The 26531-nt window shown below is 40.7% G+C and overlaps 1 protein-coding gene across 3 annotated transcripts in view; it reads left to right on the top strand.

The window, feature by feature from the left end:
• The window catches only part of LOC122799830 (LRP2 binding protein), an 812580-nt gene that overhangs the window by 664580 nt on the left and 121469 nt on the right, over nucleotides 1-26531 (top strand). For all 3 annotated transcript variants that reach the window (XM_044069154.1, XM_044069156.1, XM_044069155.1), the window contains one exon: nucleotides 16816-17039. In XM_044069154.1, the coding sequence (XP_043925089.1) occupies nucleotides 16816-17039 (224 nt within the window). The remainder of the gene's footprint in view (nucleotides 1-16815; nucleotides 17040-26531) is intronic.

The raw sequence follows: 26531 nt of genomic DNA, 5'->3' as shown, positions 1-26531 counted from the left end.
GAAGCCAAACTGGGTGTGCTCAACTGTGTGAAGGTTCCCAATGTCTTTATTGTTGAGTTCCATTATGATTGGCTCCATTGCCTTGCAGATCAGACTCATCAGGCTCATAGAGTGGGAATGCCAAGGGTCTGTTGTGGCCCCACCCCCGTGGAGTGGGAAGAACGTTGCTATGCAACATTCTATGGGTACATATCCTGTAAAGAGGATGTAGAGAGAGGTGTAGGTATCCTTGATGAATATGGATACATCCTCGCCCTATGTGCTATGATCCAGGTTCTGATGCTGGAAGGTATGGAATGAGTAGTATCCTGGTAGTGCTGGTGTGCTCTCTGGAGCCTTGAACTAGGTTTCTGTTAATGCACAGATATCAATGTTCTCCATACTGAGAAGTGCCTCGAGTGTGTGCATTTGGAGGCTGAGACTTCTGGCAATGAGTAGCATTTAGCTCACTTTGTGGTTATTTGTGTTGGTTACAGGGTTTGGTTTGTCCTGAGTGACCGGTGTTCCACACCTGAAGTCAACGCCTCATTGGTCCGATCCAACCATAAGGTAATTACCCTAGATATCCACATTCTGCCCCCACCCACCATTAAGGAAACCATGGTAAAAAATTTCTCCAAAGCCAACTTCATGCTTCTTAAGACAGAAGTGGTGAACTTCATGACACCCATGCAGATGGACAATACAGTTACAGCTACTGAATCTTACACAAGTGCACTTTATAAGCACTTACATGATTGCATGGATTGTGCTATCCCAAACAGAACCAAGACACTATCCTCCAAAAAAAGGAAGCTAATCTGGTGGTCCCCTGCCATAAACAAACTGTACAACAGAAGGAAGAAACTGTTGCAAAAGAGAGTAAAATCTCATGAGTGGAGGAGCTCCCTGGTCAGCCTCAGTAAGAAGCTGCAATCCCTGATAAAATCCTCCAAAGCTAGTTACAAAAACAAAATTGCCACTGTTTCTAAAGACAACCACAAAGCCTTCTATAGCTATGTCAAGAATCTCAATGGCAACACTCAGATCTGTTCTTACACCACAATGGCACTAAATATACAGACGCAACTGATATTGCCAACATCCTGGCAGATAGGTTCAGTGCTAACTTTACCCTCCTCTCACCCATTAAAGAGCCCATCTCTATATCGGAAGAATGCAAAGTTCATGTAATCACGGCTGCACAGGTAAAAACCACACTCTCCAAAGGCAAGAACACAGCATCCATGAGACCAGACAACATCCCAGCCTGCGTTCTACACGAACTACAGAACAAACTGTCACCCCACCTAAGTACCATGTTCAATCATAGCCTCACCTCAGGCTTTGTGCCTGTTGAATGGCGCACAGTGATGGTTATCCCACTCCACAAGGGGGGGAGCCACCACGGACCCTGGGAACTACCGCCCCATTAGCTTGACGAGCCTGGTCTGCAAGGCTATGGAACTTATCATCATGATACTTATAAACAAAGACATCTCCAAACTCTGGACTCCACCCAGTTCAGGTTTGTAAAAGGCAGATCATGTCTCCTAAACCTGATGGACTTCTTTGAAGCAGTCACCAAAGCCATAGACAAGGGTAAGGTGGTTCACACAGCCTATCTAGATCTTGCCAAGGCTATCGACACCATCCCCCACTTTGGAATTATAGATAAACTCACTAAACTAGGTATAAATCCCTATGTCACAAGATGGGTTGCCAACTGGCTCACTGACAGAACCCACACTGTGAAAATTGCAGACTCCAAATCTGACTTCAGACCAGTGACAAGTGGAGTACCACAGGGTTCAGTCCTGGGTCCTCTCCTGTTTGGTATCTGCTTCTCTGAAGTACAAGCTAACACAGAAGGTCTTTGGCTAATGAAGTTCACAGATGATTGCAAACTAGGAGCCATAATCAAAACTCCTATCGATGTGGACATCATACAAAAGGGCCTCACTGAGACAAATGCTTGGTGTCAAAGCCATGGCCTCAAGCTCAGTGCCAAAAAGTGCATTGTAACCCCCTTTGGTAAAAATCTCTGTACCCATGAACTACAACATAAGCAGTAGTATACTTAACACTGAAAGTGTGATAAGAGACCTTGGGACACAGGTGGACAGTAGTCTCTCCTTTGATAATCACATCGCCACAGTAGTCAGGAAATCCTTCTACGTGGCACACCTCATCACAAAAGGTTTCTCATCCAGAAAAAAAAGAGGTCATTGTTCCCCTCTACTCATCACTCATTAGACCCATTATAGAGTACAATGCCCCTTTTGGTATGTACCTCACAAGACATCTACAACAAATGGAAAGGCCGCAGAAATACCTCACAAAGAGGATTACCGGCCTCAAACAGATGCCCTACACAGACCGTCTCAAAATAATCCAGCTTTACTCTGTCGCATATCACCTACTCAGAGGTGATCTCTGCCTAACATACAAAGCTATGTCAAACCCAGAGCTTTTGGACATGCTCCACTTAAATCCCAATCCCTCCGAGCTACATGCTCTAGGGACCTAAACCTTGTCACCACAATAAACAGAACATGCCGGAGGGATAGATTCCTGTCCCATACACTTCCCATACTCTCGAATAAACTACCTATCTATATCAAACAAAGCTCCTCATTAGCACTCTTCAAGAAAAATCTTGATGATTGGATGGGAAATAGGAAATTCACCCTGGGGATCACCTCTGTGGCTGTGCTTGATAGTGGCACAGGAAAATAATTTTCTTGGGTGGCAAAAGCCAGGGTACCTTTTTGGCTGGCCTTATATAGGCCCCAGGGCTGATAGCCTAGTACCCAAGTATGAACCTTTAAGCATTGCCTAAAAAAGGTAATATGGGGACAGCAAGAGCCTTGTCCGGTATTCAGAAGCATAGGGGTGACACATGCAAACCATCTCTAGCGAAGCAACGAGGCTTGTCTATCATGTCATCAAAGGCAGACAGAGACTGGATCCCCTTTGGATGACACCAGAAGCTCAGCCAATTGTTGAATTTTATCATCTTTCTATTATATTGCAGTATCATGTAGGTGAAGGTAAGATGCTACTCAAGGTCAGGGTCATACCAGCTTGGGCTACATGATCATAGAGCTACTGTATATCTCTTGTCATGTTGTCCTGGGAGGTATGTCTCAGATCATTCACACTGACATGTACAAAGACCGCTTCATATATGTACCTGTTCTGGAGTCATGTAAGTGCTTGTGTTATGTGGTGGATCATAGCACCTGACAGACAACTGACAGTAACCTTCCCCTTGTCCAGCTTAGTGAGTGGAACATCTGTGTGCCTGACTATCGAGTCACCTGTTACTCGTGTGTTGGGTATGTTGTTTTGCCTTAGGACCTGTTGTGAGGCACAATGCTTTGGTGTATTATGTGTTTTCTGGTATGTGCTTGGAGGTGCATGTTGCTTACTTGTCTGCTTAGGAGGACACTTTCTCTTTTTCAGATTAATATTTGTATTCTCTGGGTATGGTAATGTGTATTTATGTGTGTGTTTTTCTGGAGCTTATACTGTAGGTCTATGTGAGACTGTTGGTGTTGTGCTTGTATGACCCTACTCCTCTGGACTGTATTGTCCAGTATTGGGTTGATAGAGCTTAGCCACCAGTTTGATCCTGTGTGTGCCAGCATGTGGTGCTTCAACCCATATATGATATGGTTATGGCCTATGCATACAATACACTCACAATACACGTAGTATGATAAGCCTGCTGAGGTTAGAAAATGTGAAAAACCCCTTTGGGCAAACTGTCAGCGAGTAATGTCTGTATTGCATCCTGTAACTCCATATTGCTTGTTGAAGTGTAAAAAAAGTACTTAGTTTGGATTAAGAACCCTGCACTTGCCAAATGTTTATGTGTGTGTCTGTCTCTCTTTGGGGAGAGAGCAACCTTTCTGGAGACTACTCACACCCCTTAAAGTGGTATACTTATCTTTGTCAAGTCTGATGATGTCACCATCCTACAAATATACCTGTGGGAAGGTGAAATCCCAGTAATATGTATAGCGTGTCGTGTAAATGCATACTGTTGTAGTATCATAATGTAGTTAGGTAGGGGTTTGAATCCTGCACTTACCAACTGTGTGTGTGTGTGTGTGTGTGTGTGTGTGTGTGTGTGTGTGTGTGTGTGTGTCTGTGTGTCTGTCTCTCTCTCTCTCCCTGGAGAGGGAGCAACCTTTTTGGAGACTACTCACACTCCTTAAAAGTGATATACTCATCTTTGTCAAGTCTGATGATGTCACCATCCTACAAATATACCTGTGGGAAGTTGCAATCCCAGTAATGTGTATAGCGTGTCGTGTAAATGCATACTGCTGTAGTATCATAATGTAGTTTGGTAGGGGTTTGAATCCTGCACTTGCTAACTGTGCTTGTGTTCCAGGTGTGTGAGAGTGTGTGACACCGTTGGTCAATGTGGAGTGGGTTTTGATTTTCCTAGTGTATGACATATCACAATGACAACTGTATGTACATAACACATGTAAGGTAGCTGTGGGGCAAAGCCATATACATACATGTGACCTCCATTTTTTCATAGGTGGGTACTATGCTTTCTCTATGAAAGCATCTATTAGCCTTGCCAGAACGTGCTGGCGCTTTCCAGACCTTAGGTTACTTCTGTATGCTTGTGACAAGCTTAGTCACTGCAGTGATCCCTGGGCTACGTTTTCTGTTTCACATCCACTCATCATGGTTTCTATTGAAGTGTGTGAGTGAGGGTTTATGCTTGAGGTATATTTGAACCCTGTTCCAAAGTCTGGCAAAGATGACTAATCATTATAGGTGTGCAACAACCTCTGTTGATCTGCATGCAAACCCTTTATTGTTTATGTGCTCCACAGAGGGATTTCCAAAACTCTTTGGTAATGTGATTATCAAAGGAGAGATGACTAAACACATGGCTCTATGTATATATTAGTACCTGTTCCACATTTTGGGTGCTACTACCTATGTGGTACTCTGGGGATACTTGTTTTCTAAAAGTGGATAATTATGCTTTTTTTGGCTTATAGCTTTACAGCATGATTTTGACACCAGGTATCTGTCTCTATGACACCCTTTTGGAGGATGTGTGTGTTATCTGGAGAATAAATTATATCCCACAGTATGCATTTTCATCAGACTTGGGCAGACATATCCCTACTGTGTTTGCCTGTACCTAAGAAAGCTATATGCCAAACAGGAGTGGTCCCAGGACTGAGTGCAGGTGAATACCACTTGTTACTGGCATAGAATTGTACATGGAGGCTGCAAATGTTACTGTGTCCTACATCTGTGCATCAGTTGTCAATCCATCATCTAACAGTCATTTATGGTCAGTCTGTTGAGGTTATGTATAATACCAGAATGTGGGATGGGTATGAATTGCTGAGTGAGCTATAGCTTGGCTGTGTGGACCTCCCCTCCCTCACCTATAGCCTTGTTAACTGGCTTGAAGTTTTCTAGGTGTAGGAGCCATGATCTGGCCTTTAGAGAACCTAAGTGGTTATGGTGCAGTGCTTGCAGGTTCATAATGTCTCTGTTAATGAGTTCCATAATGCTGTGCTCCATAGCCTTCCAGATAACATTTGTCTGGCTTATAGGGTGAGTGTGTCCAGGATCTGTTGTAGCTCTACCCTTAATCAATTTATGTTAACATTTGCACTGGGTGTGACGAGGGTGGACAGGATTAGGAATAAGTATATTAGAGGGTCAGTCCAGGTTTGAAGGTTAGTAGACCAAGCCAGATAGGCAGGATTACATTGGTTTGGACATGTGCTGAGGAGGGATGCAGAGTATATTGTGAAATAGATGCTAAGGATGAAGCCACCAGGTAACAGGAAAAGAGGAATGCCTAAGATGAGGTTTATGGATGTGGTGAGAGAGGACATGCAGGTGGATGGTGTGACAGCGCAAGATGCAGAGGACAGGAAGAAATGGAAACAGATGATCTATTGTGGTGACCCCTAATGGGAGCATCTGAAAGGAGGAGGAGAAGAAGAAGTTGTAGCTCAACCCCTGTGGACTGTAAACACCATTACCGTGCTTCATTCCACAAGTATGTAACCTGTATAGAGGCTGCATCTGAAGAGAGTGTTTAGGTGAGTGGTTACTTCATATGTCAGCTTGTGTATGACACAGCCAGGGACACTGTCCAGTACCATTGCCACTGTGGTCTGGACTTTGGTAAAGAGATGTTTTAACTAGAGTGTCTGTGAATCATCAAGTTTTACATTCTTTAGGTCTGGAAATGTGGCCCTTGTGTAATGACAGGGTGGTGAAATCCGCATTCAAACTGTCTGACAAGATATTGGTAATGTCATTCAGATAAGTGTACTTTGTGTCCATTTACATTAACTCTGACCCAATCTGAGATTTCCCCTCTAGATAATAAACAACACTAAAGAAAGCTTTAGTGTTGTCTTTGGAATCCTTGCCAATTTGTATTTTGAAGCTTGCCTTGTATGATTAATGAGGGCTTGTATTTTCCCAATGATACTGACCAGAGAGGTTATCCCTTCTTGGTATGTAACTCTTTTTTGGTACAACTTCACACCTTCTATTATATATTTAGTTTATGGCAGGGGTCCATGAGACTAATGCACTTTTACTGTATAAGTGAGTATTTCTTGTGTTTGTGATAGCATGGTCCATGTAACCCTGTAGGTGAACAGTATGCATTACTAAAGAATTATGCAGCTGGGACAGTGTTAACCTTAGTAATGCAAAGCAATGACAGATAGCAACAACAGCATCACCCACAGCACAGTGTCAACCCATGTCATACACACACATGCGTACTCAAGTTCCAAAATGTGTGTAGTACAATGCATACTGGCCACCAGTAGAAACTATGGAGGGTTAACACTGGCCAATACAGGGCATGTCACCCTGCCCATGTGTCCAATATGCATGTACATGCAGACAGTGAACCTCCACCATGTTCACAAATGGACACATACAAACCTGTGTTGCACACACCCCACACTTACTGTCCACTGTATAATGCATACTGACACAACTACACACATCAGCCAAGTGGCACATGGGCAAACAAAACACAATTGGAATAAACACTGGTGAAAACAATACAACACTGCTAATTACAGATTTAATGCATCATGCCTGCTCAGCTACACCTTCAAGGATATCATTACATTTTACTGCTGACAACATGCTATACATCCAACCATTGCTATACTTTATTAAAGTCACCCTGTGCATCAGCACCATGTTAGCCTGTTCCTGCATCAATGTTACAGATGACAGGAGGTGGCACAGGTTTCATCATATGTACAGGGTGTGTTGTTGGTTTTCCAGAGGCCTACACTGAGCCATACAATCGATATGTGTGTGTGAGGGCCATGAGTACTGTTATGGGCCAATGTTGATGTCATGTGTGCGGATATGTGTTTGCCCTAGGTTTCTGGTTTATGTGTGTGTGTCTGCATGCACACAGTTCCACCATGTGGCTGCCATATACGTGGATTTGTGAGACAGCTACAGACTGTACCTGGCAGGCTTTACAGATCACCATCTCTGGCCATGGATACGGAACCTGTGCTTGGCAGGAGTGCTACAGACAGTATCCGGTACTAATCCAGATTGGGTACTATCCTCAGAGGTTGACAAATGTCCACTGGATCCAGGTCCCTGCTGGGACTGGCCAGAGCCACGTGCACGTGGTCTGCTAGGATGGTCAATGGACAGCCCCCCCAACATTGCTGGGGCTGGTAGTGTCACTACGGGAGCAGCTGTGACTTGCTGGACGTCCACGGCGACCACCAGCTGGTGATGTTGCTGGCATACATCCACGTCGATGTCTCAACCGTCCCATACTGTCCTGACACATGGACATGACATTGTGGAGGACATCCACTGTCTCACCCCAACATCTACCAATGACCTCAAAGTATAGTTATGTATGGCACCTGCTAGGTCACGGATACTGTCATTTACAGAGATGTAATAAGCCCTCTGTGCCCTTAGCCCCTGTCCAGTGTACCACTCCATTCGTGTCTGTGCCTCCATGACAGCCTGAAACATGCATGTGGTAGAAAGAGGTGTGGCACGTCTGCCAGGGGCATGATGACCAGCAGTGCTCTGACGAGACACCTGAGAATCTGCCTATGTGGTACTGTTCCAGACATCTGGCTATGGCTGCTGTGTCCTGATGCATGTGCTATAGATACCACACTGTCCTGGCCAGTGCCAACCGTACACTGTCCCTCAGCTAAGGGCAATGGTGATGATGGATGGTACAGGCAGTATGACTGTGTGCATGGATGGGGTGAAAACTTGTGTACTGTCAATTGATGGCCCAGCAACAGACCCTGACAAACCTGCTTGTGCCTCAACACACCTATCCTCATGATCACTGTCTGTGTCAGTGACATCAGGTTCCCTGCTGTACTGAACCATGCCCACCTCACCACCTGTGAGAGGAAAACAGGAAACACACTTTAAGACCTGAACATGACTTCAGACCACATGCACATACACAAAACTATACTCCTACCAAAAGCAGACACACACACAACACCAGCAATCACAGAAAATACACAATAGCAGGTGATGGTGGAGTACAGTATCAGAAGCAAAACAGTCATATCACACCTGCCAGCATGCAGGACATGTGTTGCTCAACAGCATGCAGTGCAAGTGTAGTCAATCCTTGTTACTAACAGTATAGATGGCTTTGATGCATGTGTTTTGTTATTCGGTGATGGCCCTCCTCCTGGAACACAATGCATACATGGGCACAACATTGCTGTGCAGGTATTCATAACCTTGTGATGTATGTGCACCATAACTCACAGGTGTACATACCATTGCTGGATGTGTATCTGTGTGTCAGATAGGGTCTATATTATATCATAGAATGCTTAAAAAAGCGAACGCTGATTGATCGACCTAATTTAAGCGAAAGCTTACAACCTCGAACTGTCAGACCAGCGTTTTTTTCCCCAGGGAAAAAAATCGCTGATCCAAAACACATACACACAACACAAGCACACCAAACAAACAGAAATCCACACACATACACCTAAAATCTGATACCTAACCCTACACTAAACTATGCACACACCACTAACTACCCACTTACCTTAACCCAAACCCTAACCCTAAGGTCCGTCACTATCGCACACTCACCTCACTTGCTCCCTAACCCTAACTCAATTAAATCCGCCCTAACCCTCATGTCCACTCAATTGCACACACACCTAACCCGAGACCTAACCCTAACTCACCTAAATCACCCTAACACTCACATCCATACAATCACACACTTACCTGAATCTGACTGGTAACTTTCCACCATAACACTGAAAAAAAACGAAGCAACAGAAACGGACAACCAAATTCTTTCCCTAGGAAAAAATTGAGTTTCTGCTGCTTCGATATTTTGCAGTTTCGTGAAAATAAGTTTGATCAATCAGCGTTCGCTTTTTTAAGCATTCAAGGATAAAATATAGACCCGACAGATAGATATCCAATGCTGATTACAGCCTCTGTGTCTTTAGCAAATAACTGTGGACACGTGTTAATTGTGGACACGTTTTTAGCACATGCATGATGAGTATTCACAAAACATCATCAGTGGTGCATGGATAACTGATGGAATACCATTCGGCCACATACCCAATGTACGGTACTTATGGTGAGTGTAGATCATATTGTGGACATGTCAGTCTCATCCATGACATGGCATGCTAAAACAACGACTGCATATTTAAACACTACACATACACAATATGTGTCATATGACCTAGCCACTCAATAGCATCACAAGACATGTATGTGTCAGTTGTGCAAATGATGATTGGTATGCATACTGTATAGAGGTGCATATGTGTGCACACATGCATCATTATGGTGTGTAGCAATGACAGCTATGTGTAGTACTGTGGTTACAATAACTGGATGAGGTATAGTACCATAGGCCATCATCATGAGGCATCAGGTGGTCACTCAAGGCTACAAATGTTTCACAAACTAGCACAAATCATGCTGTGCAGGAACTGTACTACCTTGGCTAAATTCACCATTTCACAACCAGTTGTTACGTGATTTTGTAAGGAGGCCAATAAGGAGCATTCCCTGACATGAATGTGTAGTGTGTTGCAGAGTGTTTAAATGCCCCAGGATAGACCTCTACCCCTCAGGTATATTCTGTGTAATGTGTGGATAAGATTTTGGATACTGGAGTGTGTCTTTACAGAGGGTTTGGGAATCCTTTATGTGTAGCATGTTAAAATACTCTGTGTATGACATAGATGTGTATGTTATGTGGATGTTGAGTATCAACTGTGCCTATCCAATGGTCACTACAGTCTAGCCACATTTGTTTGAGATGGTCTGGGTATTGCATGTGTTTGAGTCCACTAATCACATTAGTGAGATGTGCGTGCTCTTACAACAAGCATGCACATCATGCATTATGGGTAGGTGTGTTACATGTGTGCATGGCCTACACCTTAACTATGACATGCACTTTTTATTTCCAATAATAAATGTAGAACACACTCACCAGCATCTGTCTGCTGCCTTGACGTCACCCCAGAGGTACCTACATAGAGATGAGACAGTTTGTCAGTGGCCACAACTCTGGCATTGCTACTGTGTGTTTGCAATCGTACAGTACAACAACAGTTTACATTCACAGGGCTACAGATTATGTTCCAAATGATCAGTATTGCACAACAACAGGCTCCACATCTTTGAACGACACACTCCACATCTCACATATGCATGATCTACCTATACAGATAACAGTAGTCTACAGATATGCCATGTTACCTGCATGCTCCATGTGTACTTGCTGCCTGGCTCCAACCTCCATCATGGTGTATGTCTGCTGCTGTTGTTGTTGGGCAGGTGCCACCAGGCTCATGAGCAGCTCCTCCACTCTGGTGAGGGGGGGATGGATGCTAACACCACCCCCTGTTGCAAGCTGTTCCATACGCACATCAGCGGCATGCTGATGGACATGTCGGAGAAGTCCACTGCAGTGGTGGCGTACCTGCTCATATGTGCGGTTATGCAGGCCTACCTCATTGACCCTGCGGACAAGATCTTGCCACATTGCCATACGCTCCTGCTGGTCCTGGCTGGTTCATGAAAACAGTAGTGATGATATAATCTTCAGCCCTACTGTAGCTTGGGTTCCTGTGGTGGGCCATGATCCCTGGAAGACATAAATACAAAAATATGTCTGTGCAAGTCATATGGCACATTTAACATTATACAGTACAGATATCACTGAACTGCCATATATACTTACATACATAATATAATATGTTGTACCTGAGCACAGATTACAATAATTACTCACACACATACATCTACATGTTGGAGTACATTTTCTGTAGTGTTGTATGATTGCACTGGATGTTATGTTTGTGAATACATAAATATGTATATCTGAGATGGCTTAGTGGCAAATCATGTATGCTGTGATTTGAATGGTTGTGGGTTTTTTCCTAGTAAATGCTTTTTATTTTGTTACTAGCCAAAACAAAGGTCAGGGGCTACAGATGGAATAAGGCACATTTCAGCATTTGCAAGTGGGTTTTCAGAAGGGTAAGCACAGCTTATGGACATTTAGCAACCTATAAGCTAACCGAGAGTGAAACACTGTAACTGCCACTTATCACTGCTCACCTCACAATTGCTTGAAAGTGCCTTGCTCACTCTCTATCCAATGAACCATGTTCTGCACAGCAACAAAATAAAATCACTATATAAGACTATACAAGAGTACCTGGCACACTGTATGCAACATGATGCACCACCTAGCCACAGCAGATATACATCAAGCTGATGTGTAAAGAAATATATCATCCATCACAATCAGTGTAAGGTCCAGTAAATGTATTAATATTATACCACACAACTTGTTAATACCAAACCCGTGGCCAAAATATGTGCACAGTTGGGAATATAGGTCACATACTGCTGTAGTACACTATGAATGTTGCTAGATACACAGTTATATGTATTACCATACATATGTCAATGGACATGTTACAGACATACCCACACACACGTCAGACATAATTACAGGACACAAAGGTATGGCAACCCAGATAAGCTTTCAGTGTGTACTATACAGTACTGTTTGTCAGTACTTAAACAATCTCTCTCTCTCCCTCTCTTGCATTTGTTGGCAATTGCATGCAGCCTGCTGTGTAGTAATTGAAGTAATCACTGTCATAGTAACCCAGTACTATAAATTGCTCACTCATGTAGGCGTGGCCCTTTCAGCTTTCCAAGATGGAGATCATGCTTGTTTAGTGTGGACATCATTGTTTAAGACATAAGGTTGGTATAGTTGTTATATCAGAAGCCAGGGGTATTAGCCATAGATTTACATTTTGTACTCAGACCTAATGTTGCTGCTCCCAGTACCCACTTGTCAGTGTAGAAATGTACTCACCCCTCAAAATGCTACCCCAAGATACATGGAAAGATGTACTTTCTTTTCAACTGTTACAATTAACTGCCATACAAAGCTAGTTATCCAGATGTATTCCTTTGGCACAAGAATTGTTTGTGAACTGCTATACTGTGAATATTCATTTACACAGTTCTAAACAGTTTGTGCTTTTTTAGTGTTGACATTAGCACGAGCTGCTCAGAAAAACTGGACACATTTCAGTACAGTGAGTATGCTTACCTACATCCTTGGTAGACCCTTCACACACAGGTATATTCTACATTTGGGTAGGGTTGCAGAAGTACACAGAGCGTAAGTAGTATTGTGTGGATTTTATCTTACTGGACTTACAGGGTTGCTGTGTACATGTTAGTTTATCAAGGCATGTAGTCTGTCTGCATAACTCCCAACTGTGGACCTATCCACATGATAGCCAGAGAATAGCCTTTTACTTTTTTGTCTGTGCACCACACAGGTCTTTTCAGCAATAGAACAATGGCATTCTTACATTTGGTTGCTACCAGTACATGGCTACATCCATTTGTATTTCAGTGTTTTATTCCTACATAAGGGTATGTTTCCAAAACTCCTTCCAAAGCTATTTGCACACTGTGTAACAGCAGAAAGGCTAATATGCCTCTATGTTTCAGCCTCTCTTCTGCCCTAAACAGATATGCCAGTGTTTGTCCTATTCTCTTCAAACTTTTATTATTCCTAAAAATAAAACTAGGATGGTGGCCAGCTACTTGTGTATAATGTCATCACTTGATAAAATGGCCCAATTCTTTTTGAAAATATCACAAAATTCAAAAACATTGCCGGAATATGTAAAAAGCATCTTAGGACGTCCGTGACTCAAATTATTATTACGATGTCTACTATTGTAGTTCGTGTGTTTACTGGAAAAATAGGGGGCTCTTTTATTATCCCTCTTTGCTTGTACCATATGCATTTTAAGCAAAGTAGTTGGCCGCCATCCTAGTTTTATTTTTAGGAATAATAAAAGTTTGAAGAGAATGTTATGCTATGGCCCTAGAGCTGCAGTGACTGATTCTTCACATGGCTTTGGAACATTTTCCTGTGGTAAATGTAAAGCCTGCACCTTTATAGTCAGAGAACAAGTATTTATTCATCCCAAAACCATGAGAGAATTTATTCCAAGATTTTTTTTCCACGTACAACAGTAATTGTCTGGTTTACTTAGCAACCTGCACTCAGTTTCTTAGTTTTTATGTAGGTAAGACTATGCGCATGTTTAAAGAAAGGATTTTGGAGAATGTTGGCAATATCAGGAACAGTGTCACTACTAATGTTTTAGCAGCACACACAGTTAAAACAGGACACAATATTTTTTGCTTTAGAGCCCTACACCTATTTAACCCTGGTGTGAGGAGGGGTGATGTGAAAATTATTTTGGAGAATTTAGAAGTTAAGTGGATAATAGCATTGCAAGCTCATAAAAAGCCAGGGCTTAATGCTAATATTCCTTTAAAGCCAGCATTAATTAAGAGGAAGTGAGTTTGATTTGGTGTTTTTAGTGACATGTGACTTTACTTTTTGTATAAATCACTGGTTTTAAGTTGTTTTTATGTGGATCTAAAGAAGCGGTAACTCCGTGAAAGCGCTTATCCTTTCTTTTTAATAAAGAATATACAAAGGACATTTCTTGGCCTTCGTTCAGCTCTGTTAGTTTACTCACATTTTGTTTTTCTTCTGTGTGAAAATTGTCAGTGATCAGTGCATTACTCTGGTATAAATAGATAGATAGATAGATAGATAGATAGATAGATAGATAGATAGATAGATAGATAGATAGATAGATAGATAATGCAATGATATGGGCAAGTGCCAGCATAGCCAGCTGGAGTTTTGTAAAGAATGAAATGTCCTTTGAATTATCAAACTGATTTATACAAGATGCTTGTGTTACAAATGTATTGGAACTGTATGTCATTTGTATATCAAACTGATTTGTACTGATGCCTGTGCAGAAAATGTATTTGTTAGGTTTGCTTGTGTTAAAATGCATCAATAGTACACCCTGGTGAAATGAAAAGAAATGTACATGTATTATTGTAACTGAATTAAATATATATGTTTTAATAGAGGATATTGGGACAGCAACGGTTAACCAGCTAGCTTGCCTTAAGAAAAATAGGGGAAATGTAAATTAGCTATTAAACCATTAAAATGGCACCCCACAGTCCTGAATACGACTGGAGAAACTAAATCTGGTAAAAAGCCTTTGTTCATTAGCTCAGTAAAAAGAGGGGAAGCCCCAGGCATTGCCATAAACATTTAGATGTGTATAGTAGCAGTCTATGCCAAATTCCTATGTCAGCTTTAAAGGGCAATACTGTGAGAACTTAGAGTCAGGTGACTATACAAGGTCATTCTGCCAGCCCTCTTGGAAATTATATTTTAGATATTACAAAGAGTAATCTCAAAGTATTGAATAGTCTGTTTTGGGGAACCCAACTAGAAAGACCTCACCCACAGCATCTTGCCTTGTGGTAGTAAGTAACTTAACTAGGGAACAGTTAATTCTTTTAGATTCAGTCAGGAATATAGTGAAGCTTAGTTTAGAGAGTGTTTTTCTTTATTTGTATGAGTCTGTCCATCAGTTTTAATTTCAATATTTTCTGTGGTTTACTGTGAATTTATATTCAGTATTTTCATGCTGTTTTATTCCTGGATCCTGGATTCACTCCCGGGCATTTAGCACATTGGACAACGAGCACTCTTCATCACTTATTGTTTCTGTAGCAAGTACAGGTTTTAATGGGTTAGGTTGCTAGCCCAAGGCCAACCCTTCTCAGAGGGTGCACCACACATTCGCACACATACACACTCACACCTAGGGCCAATTTTGAGTGTCCAATCCACTTACTGCATGTCTTTGGAATGTAGGCGGAAACTGGAGCATCTGGAGGATACCCACATGAATGCAGGGAGGACATGCAGACTCCACACAGAAGGCACCCCAGCTGAGAATCGAACCGGAGAAACTCTTGCTGTGAGGTGACAGCACTAACTGCTACACCACTGAGCCATCCATGTTCTTTTATTATTTATTATTAAATATATTTAAACTTTTATTGTGGCTGATCCTTGTAGAAAGTATCTAACCTTTCTGAGTACTTATATTTTTTGGTGGCACTGTGTGGGCCACTCCAGAAGGCCTAGCTGTCTTGGTCAACTAGTATCATTTGTATTAGCATTAATACTGCACTGTATAATTGGATACCCTTTGTAAGAGTCTTATAGTAACTGACTGGTGGCAGTTAATCTAATGTATAGTCTGGGCTAAGCTGGTAGAGTGGGTAATCTGTTCCAGCCTTTCCCAGGTGTGTGTGTGTGTGTGTGTGTGTGTGTGTGTGTGTGTGTGTGTGTGTGAAAATTAAATCTTAAAGAGCGTGTGTCAGCTACTTGGGACAGGGAAATGAAGCACTGGGTTCACTGAGAGGGTGCTGGAGGACTTGGCTTGGACACTCGGCAGAGGCCCTAACCCTACAGCTGTACCAGTGAGGAGTCTTACTGGGGACCTGGAGGGAGACAGAAATAGAGGCATTCAATCCCTGGTCTGAGTGTGTTTCCTGTGTGCTCTTATGGGAAATTGTACTTAATGCAGAGAGGTCTGCATCTCAAAATACTGAGTGTATCCATTTGTATTCCAAGTGCACATTCCATCCAGTGGTGAGGATTCAGGCTCCTTGATTCCTTGCCCAGTGTGGGGATGTCACATTTTGGTGGCAGTGGTGGCCATCACACATTGGTGGCAGTGGTGGGCATCACAGATAGATAGATAAACACTTGTATCCTTTCTCAGATGTAAAGTACACATGGTATTGTAATTACTGGTTTTAAAATATAGAATACTCTTCTTTAAGATTTTTTATCATCTAGACAGTTTCACTCCTTCTCTTGGCCCCTAAGGGAATAATTTTCATTTTTGGTTACTTTTGGAAGTACATTACAAGTTTTTATTCTGCTGATGGTATTACAGGCACAGTTATGTGGTATATACGTATATTTACAATGCAAATCATTACACTATAATTTTGCAAACTGTTTTTATGATTTTATTCAATATGGGCAATTTTTGCACTGCATCCATCATTCTGTGGTAGTTAACCATTCCTTGGTAATGTTATGGTTCACTGTTAATTAACTATATACATTGTACACCTGCACAGTTCTTTCTGAGTATGTTTACCTACAAATGTATTTTCACAGGTAATCATAGCTATGGTGTTCATATATTTCTTAAATATTAAGAAATTGATGTTATGCTGTATTTCTGATATTTACAAAAATGAACTGTTGGATAAACAAATGCAGTGCTTGTCTATTTTATGAGACTATAACAAATTTTAATTGTTATGTTGCTGTAGGCATTCTACTGGCATTCTGAGGCCTGTGGTAATGGAAGTTTAGAGTCACAAGGTGCACTTGGAGTTATGTATCTTTATGGATTTGGAATAAAGAAAGATATCCAATCTGCAATGGAATGTCTGAAAGAAGCATCGGAACGAGGAAATATATATGCACAGAGTCAGCTGGCTGTTTGTTACTATAAGCAAAAGCTGTATACGAAAGCTGCTGAGCTAGCCAAAAGGTACACAGTATTAAAATTAACCAGTTTGTAAAAAGAAGTGTGACAACACAAGTGTGTGTTTGTGTGTGTGAATATGTATGTGTATGTGTCTGCACGTGTGTGTGTGTGTGTGTGTGTGTGTGTGTGTGTGTGTGTCTGTGTGTGTGTGTATGCATCTGTGTGTGTGTGTCTTTGCATGTCTGGTCTACCTTAATAATTTGTGGTAACCCTGCCCTTGCCCCTATCCATGCAGCTTACCTTAAAAAAGCCCTTTCTGTAATACTACCATTACACAAGACAGCACAAACACTCACTAAATAGACACGCAGCCGGACACACACTAAATCTATCCGCTTAACTAACCAAATACACTAACCCTAAAACACTCACAGTTGAACAAAACTAAATCTATCATCTTACCTAACCGTTACTCTAAAACACTCACACTCACACTCATACACAGACTTTCAGTCCACCACAAACACACCTTGTTAAGTAGCCCGGAAGTTGCACAATATCATTTTTGCACAAAGAGGTCTGTGCATAAAATGAACTACATTTCACTTACATCTCACGTTTAAGTATGGGCCAAGTGAACTATAGCCACACATATGCATACGTGTATGTGTGTGTGTGTGTGTGTAGCTTGCCTGTGAATGTCATTTTGCTGAAAGAGAAGTCAAGAGAATACATAGGGCAAATTATCTGAAGAGTGATTTTTACTGAAAGTAGAAAAATAATTTGTAGAAAAATTCCAGTACAGCAAATTTACCAGAAAAAGGTGTACTTCCAGGGCACAAGGCATCTGTTTCTCCACATGCCATTAGTTAAATATACTAACTCCACAACTGCGCAGATGGTGAGGAAAGAGAAGACTATACACAGTGAATGCTGGCACACAAATGCAGACTGCACCAACTGTGATTGTAAATGTCTACAATTTTCTGGAGGTTCATGGGATTCATAGCTTGCTACCAGGAGATAGACTAGTTAAGCCTTTGTGAGCCTATCCACTAGTCCCATTGGTATACCTAATGAGTTTCTCCCCCTCTTCATAAGAGATAGTAGGGATAGGCCTGTGGTAAATTTGCATTTTCCCATCCATACAGTCATTTGAGTTAGATGTGAAAACAGTGAGGGGCATGGTGTGCTTCAAAAAAAGTAGAAATTCATTCTAAAGGTGTGAAATTATTTGTGAGAGATATGTAGATTTAGATCCTTTCATCTGGTAGTTGCATTACTACCAGTTTTGTGTATATGTAGTAGATCATGCAAGAAGAGGTCATTTCCAGCATTGTAGTCCCAGAATACATCACCTCAGAGAAGTCTGTAGGAGACAAAGAGGACAGGCAGGACTTTTAGATGCTTTGGGTGACTTATGGCCCTCATACTCCAAGCTTGCAGTCATCTGTGAAATTGGTCAGCCAATGGCCTTTAATATCAGATATGTAATTAGAGGGGTGGATACCAAATATAGGTGGTCCCAAAACAGAGACACGAGGTACACCACTGATGGCAACTCTCTTAGAGGATGGCATGTCATTAACTCTAATCAAGTGGTGTCCATCAAAATGGTGTCTATCAGTGAATCAGTTATTGGCAATCAAACTAGTTACATAAGAATTTATATTGACATTGACCAGCTTGTCAGTGATGCCAGAATTGGTACAATGTTCAAAGCCTTGTAGATAATTGCAGGTAAGCTGTGTATACAGAATTGCTTTCATCTAGTTTTTCATTGACTCTTTCAAAGAAATCAATTAAATTTAATAGGTACGAGCTATCTTTTACAAATAGAAACTGATCTGGATCTAGGAATTGTAGTTTTTATATGTCTCTGTGAAGTCAATGATGATGCATTCCATCACTTTGCAGATGATAGTGGTGAAACAGATAAGTATATCGTTGTCAGAATTCATGGCAAGGCCTCTGTTCTGTAGGGGAATTACTTAAGTTTTCTACAGGCTTCTTGTACATATCCAATGGAGATGATGTGGTTAAATAGTTTAAGCAGGAAGTCTGATAGCGCTATTTCTTCCTGACCAGGAAGAAGCCCAGTATGTTATCTGGCCTCTTAAAGTTGGTATTTTTGGTGTTTGAATGCACCTTTAATATTAGTTCGTATGTAATTGTGAGGAGTATAGACTGGATAGTTTTCAATGGGATGTTTGGAGGTGAGAAAGGATAAAAATTGGAGCTGAAATTTTCTGTAAAGATGTTAACTATACCCTCAGAGCTTGAGTGGGTGATGCCATTAAAGATAATCACAGTAAAATACTGAGTATTATTTCAAAGGTTTTTTTGTCATAATTAAAGAAAGTCTTGTGGTATCCAACAATTTTTGTTTACTATTAGTTCTCAAGGATTTGATCCTGCTGATGGGTTCTTTGTTAAAGCTTTTGAGGTTATTTGAACATACTAAGTTTTTGTTCTATTCTTTAAAGCTATTAGGTTTTCCTTTTATTATACTGTTTTATAGTACAGTTCTACCACAGGGATTTGCTTCTACTTTTGCTATTGTACTTGTGATGAATAGGAGCATGAGCCTCCATGCAAGAGTTGAAATAAGCGTATAGACTTCAGGTATTTGTAGCAGTATTTGCTATAGGGTCATTGGGGTATAGGGGGAATGTTGAACTGTCAGAAGTCCTTATTGAATGCAAAGAGGTTAGCCTTTGAGAAGTATGTAAAGATGGTTGAGTTGTTTGTTGAGATGTACTGGTATTTCTATGGTATTAACAGTGTAGTGATCTGATTTGACGAGTGAGGGTATAACAGTGGGTGAGGAGCAGACAGAGGCTGTGTTTGTGAGGACTAACTCAGATGTATTGGTGTCCCTAGTGTGGGAGAGTACTGCTTTAATAAGGGAGCTTGTAATGATAAGGTCAGAGGAGCATTGCACGTATATATTTGCAAAACTGTAGGTGTCCCATTTTAAGGAGGTGTAGTTAATGTCTACTAAAAAGATGGTATGTAGGTTTATGAAGGGGGAGTCTAGTTAATTAAGTAAGTTTTTTGATTGGCAGGTGTCATGGACAGGGTTCTGTAGCTGACCAGAATGTGGTATGAGGACTTGTTTCCTGATATTAGAGTATGGAGGAAATCAAGATTATGCCCCATTTAATTATTTATTTATTTATTTAGTTATTTATTTAACATTTGTTTATTGGGAAAGTCTAACTGGGACAGAGCCCATTTTCAGCGGAGAAAAGCTCCAGATGTATGTCTTTGGAATGTGGGAGGAAACCAGAGCACCCAGAGGAAACCCATACAAACCCAAAGAGGACATGCAGACTTCGCACAGAAGGTACCCCAGCTGAGAATTGAACCAGAGAACCTCTTGCGACAATGCTAATGCTAACTGCTACAACACTGTGCCGCCCAATAATTAGTCTAATGGTGGTGTTTTTTTTTCACATAAAAATAAACATGCCACTTGCAGGCCTAAGTGACTGGTAGGCATAGAAGCCAGGTAAGGAGAGAATGCTGATTCTTTCTTTATTTATTTATTCATTCATCCATTTGCTTTTGTGTTTGTTTACTGGGAAGGTCCAACTGGGTCAAAAAGAGTATTCTTCAGTGAAGGTACTGGAAGAAAAGCTCCATATATATAACATCACTATTAAGATAGAGTTAGTTACTAAGATTGAAAAATTCTGAAGAGTGATAAGATTAATAATACAAAAATAAATATTTACTTGCAGTTAACAACTCAGTAAGACTGAAATTACTGAACAGTGGTAACAAGATTAGTAGTACAAAAAGTGTCAGTAAAGCAAAATATTTGCATAGTATAGTACATTATTTACAGTGAAGAAATAAATACTTAGAGATCACTATTACATCATTTGTAAATCACATATGCTTCTATAGTATTCTAACTAAAATAGAAACATGCACGAGTGTAAGCAGAGAAATAATTTGTTCAGACAGCAATTAACCAGTATGGGATGTGCAAGGGCATATCCATGAGTCAAGAAGAAAAGATTTTAAGTAAGACTTGAAGCTATGTGTATCATTCTGTCTTAGTTCAGAATATATTTTGTTCCAGAGTTTACCAATGTTACTGGAGTAATTAGAGTGTTATCATTTTTAATCCTGGCTTTGGTGACAAAAATACCACATTTTCCAGAGTTAGGAAGACCGTGAGAGAGACCATTTTTTTATTTAGTCTCCTGACACGAAGCAGCACTACACTGACATTTGCCATATTGGAATTTGTGTTTACTAGGACAGCAGCCTGTGGAGACTGACATCACCTAAAAAAGGCACTATGGGAGTAAAGTGTTAGCCAGTAAGCAAACGACTTGATTTGATAGGTGCAGGCCATCCCTGGTGAAGCAGGCAGAACTGTCTTCCATTTGCCACCCATTGGTCTCCCATTGAATGGTGCGATTAACTTATCCAGTTATTAAAGCCAGTCAGCATTTGCTTATACTGTGGCATCATTCTCAGTGATTGTAGGATACTGCTCAAGACTAGTTTCTTTCCAACCTAAGAGGCATTTTCAGACAGCTGCAGTCTGTCCCTCTTCTTATAGTATGAATAAAGGGATCTATTTCAAACTATTGAAGCGCTGAAACTTCAAAATTCATATGGCCAAGACCATAGTATCAAAGTTTGGGAACTTTGAATATTAAAAAAAATAAATAAATAAATAACAAAAAAAAAATCTATTTTTAACATTTTTGCAGGAGGCAAGCCTCCCTGCACCTCCCTCACCCCCTGCTAATTAAAAATACCAACTCCGAAGTCGCACTACATTGCAGAAAAGGGTAAATTTCCTATTCTGTACTGTACCGCGATCTTCAGTCAAAACATTTGAAGTTTCAAAATTTTGATCGTATGATCCCAGCCATATGGCTTTTGAAGTTTTGAAACTTGGATAATCTGATAGGACCCGAATAAAGATATGGAATTGAGTCTGAATGGAGAAATGGCATCAACAAGTAAAGGAGTAGTATGCTAGAACTGAGTTAAGTACCGTCATGTGGTGGACCCTGTTTTTGCAAAATCTCACCCAGATGACACTGATATATAGACTGTATTTTATATATTATGAAGAAAGGTTGGTCAAAATAGAAAAGAGACTGTGTGCATTTGTCCCAGGAAAAAAGTACCCACTCTTGGCATATGCACTGGTGGCAAGACTGGCTAAAAAAAGGCAGTTTAGAATTCTCAGAGCATGGAACTATACCCACTACACGGCTAGACTCCCAGTGGTAGAAAGAACAAGCAGTCCATAAAAACAACAACAACAAAAAAAAGATAGGCCAAGCAACAGGCACTGAGAAAATAAAGTGGAATGATGAAGATAAGGAGATTCTGCATAGTTTCTATTTTGCATCAAATTCAGAATTTCCAAAGAGAGGATATTTTTCAAGAGCAAGAAAGAAGTTAGAGGGCAGAAAAATAATTGCGTCAGAGAAACTGTTACAACTACAAATAAAACATTAATCTCTTCAGTTGAGCAAATAAGATCAACTATACTTAGACAAAAAATATAGATAATCTGGAAAAAGACTTGATGAAGTGCAACAAGAAAAAGGAATAAAACCTGGAGGCTATCAACATGCATAAGAATGAAGTGTGGACTTAGAAAAAAAAGAGATCTGATCTGGTGTATATTTACACAGAATAGACCTCTGTACTAACTAATATGACCACTGCAGCTCCAAAGATAGTTGAGCAAGGCTCATAGCTTCCATCCTCAAAGATACAATTTGCATAATGGTTAAGATCTTCACAACCCATGTAGCTGACACACACATTCTTTGAGATTTGATTTTCACACCCACACACACTTGTGAAAGGCTGGCACAGATTTACTAGCTATGCCCCCTTCTGTCCAGACTATAAGATAGTTACACTGCCACCAAGCACTCCAAAGCCAGGTACTCTAAGGCTCTTGCAAGGGTACCCAATTATACTGAGTGAAATTAATATTAATACAAAGGGTAGTTTGACCAACAGCAAGGCTTTCAGGAGCATCCAGAGCTGTCACCAAATATATATGTACTCTCAGAGATAAAATATTCTCTAAAAGACCAGCCACAATACAAACTTTAAATATATTTAATAATAAATAAGAAAAGAACATGAAAATACTAAATATCTATTTGCAGTAAACACCAGAGTTTCAATCACAGGACATATTAAAATTATGCAGATTAATAGATTTATACAGAAAAAAACAGTACTTAACTAATCTCACTATAGTTTCCTGACAGATCTAAAGAATTACTATTCCCCTTGATTCAGTTACTAGAGAAGGCAAGGTGAAGTAGGTGAGTGATCCTTCAATGTCAAGTTCCAAAAACAGAGTGCAGTGAGACTTCACTCTTACCTAGTATTAAAATATCACTTTTAGTGATGGATTACAAAATGACATCACATACGTCTGGTTGCCATTATCCACCCCCCCACTTGGCTAGAAGCTGTCAGGATTTAGCACGTGTCAATGATATACACACACAGAGCCTTGCTAAGATCTGCTGCAGCTCCTGCTGGAAGTCCTAAAACAATTTCAAGCCTACACCCTTCCAGAGTAGCAATTAGTTCACCCCAAGGACAGTTCAGAAAGCTTCCTAGTACAGACTTTTTCTCTGGCTGCACAGAGAATTGTAAGTTGCAATCTTTATGACCTAAGCCAGGTAATTTAATTTCAAACTATTTTCAGAGTTAGGTGGATTGAGATTAATCTCTTCTCTTCCAGTATCCTGTGTTAAAACATATACATTTAAACAGTTACAATAATGCATGTATATTTCTTTTTCTGTCCAGCAGGGTACACTGTTGGTACATTTTTAACACAATCAGCTCTACAAATACATTTTTCAACATAAGCATCTGTACAAATTAGTTTGATATACAAATGACATATAATTCTTTACAAAATTCCAGCTAACTGTGCTGGGATATGTTACACATCCACTGCCCTACTTCTCTTGGCATAGCTGGCAATACCTCACATCGTCACAGTCAGTGAGCACAAAAATTATCATTTGAGAAGTCACTCCTTCTCCAGCTATTTAAATTCATTGGCCCTCCAACTGTATTCCATCAAGTCAGAATATTAAGTGCCCACCACATACAATCTGTCTTGCCCTTTTAAAATTGGTAGCTCTCCCCTTAGACTACTAAACCTTGAGGTAACTCCCTTTCATATCTAACTGCTCAGTGCACACTGCAACTCTTAGGATATTAACCCATTTTTTCCATCTTATCTTTAACATCTGCAACATCTGGTCCAAGACCACCAATTATTGGAGAGCCCATATTCTGCCTATCATTAGTCATTTTGGGATTTGTGCTTCTATTTTGCTCCTAGTGAAAGAAGGAGTATAGGTATATTATTCCCTAGAGACTGATAATCACAAGAATGCCTGATAACTGCTTCATACGTGCCAGTTTGGAATTTGTGGTACTGTTCCTCCCAGTCACAAAAAGAACAGAGGGCATTGATTTCTAATTGTCTCTGACTGAGCACCGAGTGTCTGTGTGGGACCTTCCTGATTGGTCTGGTTGCTATTCAAGGCATCTACCAGGAAAAGACTATGGCATGCATACAGACCCCTGCATCTTCCGGGACCAGATTGTTGCAATTTGGGATTAGTGGTACTGTTTTGCTTCTGGTGAAAGAAGAAGCAAATGGGCATTGTATCACAGTAGCATGAAGCTGTGGGGAGACTAGCACTAATAGTAGCCAGGTAATAGCCAAGTAGGTGAATCCCCACTATTCCTTATTATTGGCAAAGCTAATTCTTTCTTTTCAGTAAATACTGCTTGATTAGTTACTGTCTAACCCAACTTCAGAATATCTCCCTAAATACTTCATCCATACATAGACAGGTTCTACTGTAGGAGTTTTCCTTCAAATGTTTGGCAGTGCTCTGTACATATGCAGGCACCTTGAGTTGACATTTTTGCTGTAAAAGTACTCAGGGAATTTCAACAATACATCATTGCACACAGGACAACTACTTTGCACAGTGACAAGCACTGCCCCCAGAGTTTCAAACCAGATACACCTGACTTTACTCTGTACTCTCACTACAACCTTCTAATCAATAAAAAAGGCCTGTTGCTATGGATATGAACTTATCCACTGTCTTCATTACCAACTTAGTGAATATGGGCATTCCAAGGCAATGTAGAAATTGCCTCATGTTACTGATAAACAGCCAATTTTCAATCAAACTGATAAGCTATGTGAGAGTTGTATTTATATAATCTCCCTGGAGGCAAAGGTCTCACATAAAAGCATTCCTAATGCCAGTCAGGTTATCAGTAGAACACACACTGCACCCATCACACACAATTCAAAGCAGACACCAGACACAAAGCCCACATATGCTGAAGCATTTAAATGCAACCTTACTAAACCCAAAAGACCTCCTAGTTGAAATATACATAACAAATGCCCTCAGCAGCTTCAAATGCACTCTTTCAATACAACACCCACATACAGCCGCATCTCATGGAGCTTCTACTTCTTAGCCCGTAAGGTAAACCACCACACAACCCAACATTCTGGTCATTGGAGCTTCCATTGTGAGACACACTGATGTCCCTCTCACCAGGCTGAGTAAGGAGAAAGTCACAGTCAGTTTCTTATCTGGAACCAGGATCCACCATATTATACATGTACTCAGGTCATTGGAGCACAAGTACCAAAATGACTCAGTCATAGTCCATGTGGATGTAAATGACCCGAGACATACATCCACAGACTACATGAGGAGAGACATCGTGAAGCTCTTGGAATATGTGTTCAGGCTTGTATGTGCCTAGAATTGAGCAGCATCTTACCTTCTTCAAAGATTTCACCACAGTATGAACAGAAGATGACTGACTTTAATAATTGGCTTAGTTTCTGGTGTCATTTTATGGGGGGGGGGGTATTTGTCATCACAGAAGGATATGGTCAACATCTCGAATTTCAAATATTAACTAAAACATTGTCCCCCCCCCCCATACTGACTTTTTTCAGGCAATGCTAAACTGAAAAGATATCTGACATAGCAAATCAAAACCAAGAAAATCTAAAGGTGTTACTGCTCAGTGCTAGCAGTCCACTCCCTACAAGCTCTCCTCACCCTAGAGAATGTTGTTGACATCTGTGCAGTCACTTAGACATGGTTTGAAGCTACGGACAGCACCCCAGCATGGTAAGGCTATAATGCCTTCCACACAATTAAACCAGCTACTGCACAGGCAGGGACTAAAGGTGGAAGAGTCTCAATTTATATCAAAAATAAATATGCCTCAGTGCTGGTCAAACAGGACAATGCACTTGAATGTCTCATGTTCAAAACCCCATAGTCAAAATTCCAGACCTTGCAAGCTATAGATCTTCCTCTATTACTCAGGAAACCCACAACATGTATAAACACTCACCATCCAACCCAATACCATATTCACTGATGACCTTAATTACCTGGGAATCATATACAACACCAAACATGCAGGAACAGAAATTCTTGGATGTTGTAAACACAAAACTCCCTGGAC

This window comes from Protopterus annectens, chromosome 4.part0, assembly GCF_019279795.1.
Source record: "Protopterus annectens isolate FY-2018-M chromosome 4.part0, PAN1.0, whole genome shotgun sequence".
Lineage (NCBI taxonomy): Eukaryota > Metazoa > Chordata > Ceratodontiformes > Protopteridae > Protopterus > Protopterus annectens.
This window is presented reverse-complemented; position numbering and strand designations above follow the sequence as displayed.